Source organism: Penaeus japonicus, unplaced genomic scaffold (assembly GCF_977035675.1).
Source record: "Penaeus japonicus unplaced genomic scaffold, GWHDUDI00000001_assembly GWHDUDI00000018, whole genome shotgun sequence".
In the NCBI taxonomy this organism is placed as follows: Eukaryota; Metazoa; Arthropoda; class Malacostraca; order Decapoda; family Penaeidae; genus Penaeus; species Penaeus japonicus.
This window is the reverse complement of record NW_028234420.1, coordinates 9,665,024-9,670,023: the sequence shown is the minus strand read 5'-3', so window position 1 is coordinate 9,670,023 and position 5,000 is coordinate 9,665,024. Positions and strand designations below refer to the sequence as shown.

The 5,000-nt window shown below is 47.9% G+C and overlaps 1 protein-coding gene across 1 annotated transcript in view; it reads right to left on the bottom strand.

Annotated features, from left to right (window-relative positions):
* The window catches only part of LOC122259565 (DBH-like monooxygenase protein 1), a 27,348-nt gene that overhangs the window by 513 nt on the left and 21,835 nt on the right, over positions 1 to 5,000 (bottom strand). Inside the window, exons 7-10 of the mRNA XM_043026442.2 lie at positions 4,618 to 4,784; positions 3,946 to 4,139; positions 3,338 to 3,506; positions 1 to 3,143 (exon numbers count right to left, since the gene is read on the bottom strand). The exon at positions 1 to 3,143 is cut by the window's left edge and continues 513 nt beyond it. Coding sequence (XP_042882376.2) covers positions 2,622 to 3,143; positions 3,338 to 3,506; positions 3,946 to 4,139; positions 4,618 to 4,784 — 1,052 coding nt within the window. The 3' untranslated portion in view covers positions 1 to 2,621. The remainder of the gene's footprint in view (positions 3,144 to 3,337; positions 3,507 to 3,945; positions 4,140 to 4,617; positions 4,785 to 5,000) is intronic.

Genomic DNA, 5,000 nt, shown 5'->3' with positions numbered 1-5,000 from the left:
GGGGGGGAGGGGGGAGGAGGGAGGGAGGGGAAAGTTGTTGGGGGGAAAGTTTTAAGACACTTTCTCGCTTCACGCAACTTGCTTCCTCCCGCCACTAAGGACTTCGATGCCACGGCGAGCGAGGCTGGGAAGGGCGACCCGTCCACCGGGGGAGGCGGGGAGGCGGGGAGGGGGAAGGGGCACTCCTGATGGTTCTTTCGTATTTGATTTTTCTTCTCTTCCCCCCACCCTCCCTCCTCTCCTCTCCTCTTCCTCTCTCTCTCTCTCTTGTTTCTTTTCTCTCTTCCTCTCCTTTCCTTTCTTCCGTGGTTTATTCGCTACGAAGTATTTTGCTCACTAACACTTCCCCTACACACGACGTACTGTGTTTTGGTCAAATATCCTACAAAAACTTCTATCACAATAGCGCAGTTGTGGATGTGATTACTCGGGGGGAGGGGGGGGGGTGATTAAGGGGAGGGAGAGGTTGTTGTCAAGCTAGAGGGAGGATCTGAATGGGTGGATGGGGGGGGGGGGCAATGTGGAGGGAGGGGGGGGGGAGTGGAGGATTCTATGACATTTTTTTTTTAAGATGAAGAGGCGACTTAATGATTTTTTTTTTCTAATTTCAATTTCAATATACAATTTGCTTATTCTTGGAAGCTCAAATTTATGTTATTATTACAAGGGTTTCAGGCACATAGTCCCGCCAACAGGGAGATTAAGGTTGTCCATATACACTTATTATGCTAGTCTAACACCCCTTCATACTTCATTTCTGAAAAGGGTCTCAACTATAGTCATGCTGCCATGGTTTGTTCTTCCGTCTGTGGCATGATCTCTCGAGGAGAACCTAGCCTTTCTTGACAATTATGCCTTAGTCTTTGCACGGTCTTAAGAGCAAAGGCATAGCATAATTGTACTTCTCTCTCTTAAAAAAAAAAAAAAAAAAAAAAAAAAAAACAGCATGTCAGACTCACTGACAACTCAAGAAAGGATCTATACAGAGAGAGCTCTTCTACACTTGACAGTGCCAGACATATGTCATGTTTTTTTGAATCTTTATTCTTTTACTTCATGTCGTAAGTGTCATACCCTGTTATACATGTTTTTTTTTTACTTTACACTCTGCTTGAAAGAACTATATATGGTATTTACAGTTAGCTGCATTACGAGCATAGATTCCCATTGAAGAAAAAAAAAAGTTTCATTAGTAAATATATTATGCATTCGTGGAATATGTCAATAAAGGGGTTAAGTGTCTACAGGATTCAAACCTCAAACATTTCAAAAGCAACTTCCTTGATTAGTGTTTCACAGAATGGTATGAAAAGTTTATACAAACAACGACAACATCTAATTATAGATGCCACTATATATTTTTTTTCAACTTTTCATTGCTTGTTTTTTTTCTCTGTTTCTTTCTTGGCATTGGTAATAAAAATATAATCAACACAAATTTTAGGGACCATCATTTTCTTTATTACTTCTGAAGGTCTAACGTCCCGCGCAGAAAAGTTGCAAAGATTTTGCTTCGCCTTGCATGCAATACATGCAACAGAAACAAACCAAAAAATACACTCAATTTTCGCGTTCCAGAGATGACAATGACATTATGCAATTCACAACAGATGATTTTTGCTAAATTATTTTTTTTTTGTCCACAAATTCAAAGCGTTCACTAGAAACTGTCACCATGCAATATATATAATGTGTTTGTGAAGGAACAATCAAAAGGTGAAATACACATCACCGAGACATAAAAAATTGTCGAATCACTGTATCCAATCACATATTCAACTCATAAATATTCATTTTTACTAAAAACCACTTCTTAAAAATTATATATGTATATATATATTCATCTATTATTTTACACAAAAAAATCGCATATAAACTCCACAACGATGATTCATATTTCTTTCATTCAGAGTCCTCATCGGATAAAATGTCCCTCAAAACACACATAAGCGAAATATACAAAATCAGGCACTGTAATATAGCAGACCAAGAGCTACTACTGAGGTTTAGTGGGCTTGCCCGAGGCGGCCGGCCCGCGCTCCGCCCACGTCACGCCCGCGCTACGCCCACGTAGCAGGACGCGGGAGGGAAGCCGCGGCGACAGGAGGCCGTAGGGCGAGACGTCCCGCCACCTGCTCGAGCCTCTTAGTCTCCTGGCACGTCTCAGGAGGCCCTTGTAACCAGGAGGAAATATATATATGTATGGAGAAATATATATATATTCATAATCCTAGCTTGAAGGAACCACACCACCTCATCGCGAAGGAATCACAAGCACGAGGGAGTGTCCAGCGCGGAAGGGTCCTTCACGGCCGCGCCCTGGCAGGAGCTGCCGGCCCTTCGCCGCGGCCGCACCGGGCAGAATACACAACACTTTAGCCAGGGACCTTCCTGCGTCCCCCAGTCAGGGCGGCTGTCCTTTTCCACAGCAGAAAATAAATGCTATTCACTCCTCACTACGAGCGTGAAGGGGAAATGCTTGCAACCGAGTATGTACCTTTTTCTCCTTCTTAAAACAACGGGTTTTCACAGCGCGATTTTATTCATTCTTAAATACGAATACTACGGGAACTCTGCCTCACCGACGTCCCTCTCAGGCAGTTCCTCTTCCCTCGGCGAGCTCAGCCGTGGCCGTCGAAGAGGCGGTGGAGGCGCAACACGCCCACAGCGCCCACGAGCGCCCACCACGACAGGCCCCGCCCAGGCCCTCCGCTGGCCGGACGCGCCGTCTGCTCCTGGAAGTGGTCCTGCGCCTTGTTGGCCAGCTCCTTCCCGAGCTCTCTCTCCACGTCGAGCAGCTCCTCCGTCAGCTCGCGGTCCGCGGTGCCGGTGTCCTCGACGCCGAAGCCCTCGAAGGGGTCGTTCTCGACGCGGTCCTCGATGTGCGGGATGTCGAAGTCCCTGTGGTTGTAGGGGTCGACGTCGATGCTCTCGATCGGCCGGGAGTTCCTCTGGTCGTCGAACATGACCTCCTCCTCGTCCAGCTCCTCGTCCGTCTCTCCGGTGGGAGTGGGGTGGTGGTTCCTCCTTCGACCGCCCTTGTTCTTGCGGCGCCGCGAGATCCTCCTCAGCTGGCGACACACGTTCTCGGGCGCCCACGGCTCCGTGATGTTGGGGTAGTCGTAGTCCATCTTCTCCAGCTCCTGCGACGGAAGATGGAAGAGAGAGATAAAGCGACGAACGACAAGACGCGCCACGAGACGAACCAAACAAATATAAAGAACACTAGAATCAACAACACCGCATCAAAACCAAGCAACAACAATAATAACAGTGACATAAATAAAAACTCTGCACCACGCAAGCAAGCAATGGAGCCAGCCAGCGCCGCACTCACCGGAAGCAGCGACTCGCCGCGCCTCCAGCACATGGGGTTGATGGTCCCGGTGTGCGTGGCGGCCTGGAAGTACTCGAACTGATTCTTCCAGTCGTAGTTGAGGAGCCGCCACTCCAGGGTCTTCCCCGCCAGCTCGATCGGCCGCCGGATCTTGATGGGGTCGGAGTCGCTGCAGGAGGAGGGAAGGCACAGTTAGAAAAAAGGCCGAGGGAAACAGGTAGAAAAAAGGCCGAGGGAAACAGTTAGAGAAAAGGCCGAGGGAAACAGTGGCTTTCGAATCTTGGAAATGTTTAGACTCGTGCGCGAGAAAAGGCTTGTGAAGCTGGGATTTTTTTTATACATATGCGAGTTGAAAAGAACTTAAGTCTTGGAAATACTTATAGATATGATAAATATTTCGGGATATAAACAAGAGCATTACATCGTGATTACATAATAATACAAAAAAAATGGGGATTCGATCATTTCATTTACAAACGGTTACATAAACAAAAGTCCTAGTATTCAGAAAATAAAAACGAACCTAAAAACAAAACAAACACAAACAAAAGAACGCAAAAGGCCAACCGCCAGAGAAAACAAAGAGCCAAAAGGCCCGCATGACTCACGCCGACAATTCCTGGATGCCGAGCGAGTGCAGGACCGTGTTGAGCGACGGCTTGGAGTGGCACAGCGACAGGTCGACCCGCGGCCAGTAGAACAGGAACGACAGACACATTTCGTCGCGCGTCTTGAAGCCTCCGAGGGTGATGGCGGAGCGCTCGCGGCTGTTGTACGTGCACTCGCCGATCAGGTGGTCGCCCTGGGGGGAGAGGGGAGGGGTTATCCTTGCTGTCAGAGTTTCTTGATGCGTTTCGCTTAATAGGAATATACTACTAGTACTATTAGTATAACTACTAGTAATAGGAATAGGATTAGGAGTAAGAGTAGAAGTAGGAGTAGCAGAAGTAGTAGCAATGTAGTTGTAGTAATTTAATAGTAGTCGTAGTGGTAGTAGTAGTAGTAAAAGTAGTAATAGTAATAATAATAGTAATAGTAGTAGTAGTAGTAGTAGTAGTAGTAGTAGTAGTAGTAGTAGTAGTAGTAGTAGTAGTAGTAGTAGTAGTAGTAGCAGCAGTGGCAATAGTAGCAGCAGAATCAGAAATAACAATAACAATACATCACACCAAAAAAAAAAAAACATACCCAAACAAAACCCATAACGACAACCAAGAACCCACACACCCAGAACACCCCGCAGGCCGCACGCAGCCTACACCTCTACACCCAAACCTACTCACCGGCAGGACAGTCCGTGGCGTGTTGAGGGCGCGGTACTCCTGGTAGTTGAAGTCGTAGTTGTTGTCCTGCGCGATGGGCTCGAGTTCCCGGCCGTCGCGGAGGTGCCGCACGCGGACCTTGCGGCCCAGCAGGTGCGTGTGCAAGATCACGGCGAACACGTTGATGCCTGGAGGGGGGAGAGGGAGAGGGTTAAGAGGTGAACGTGTGGTATTCAAATATGGAGAGGGGGGAGGGGGGGGGCACGTGGTATCCAAATATGGAGAGGGGGAGGGGGGGCACGTGGTATCCAAATAAGGTGGGAGGGGAATACGTGTGGTATCCATATATGGAAGGGGGGGAGGGGGGCACGTGGTATTCAAATATGGGAGAGGGGGTTTGGCAT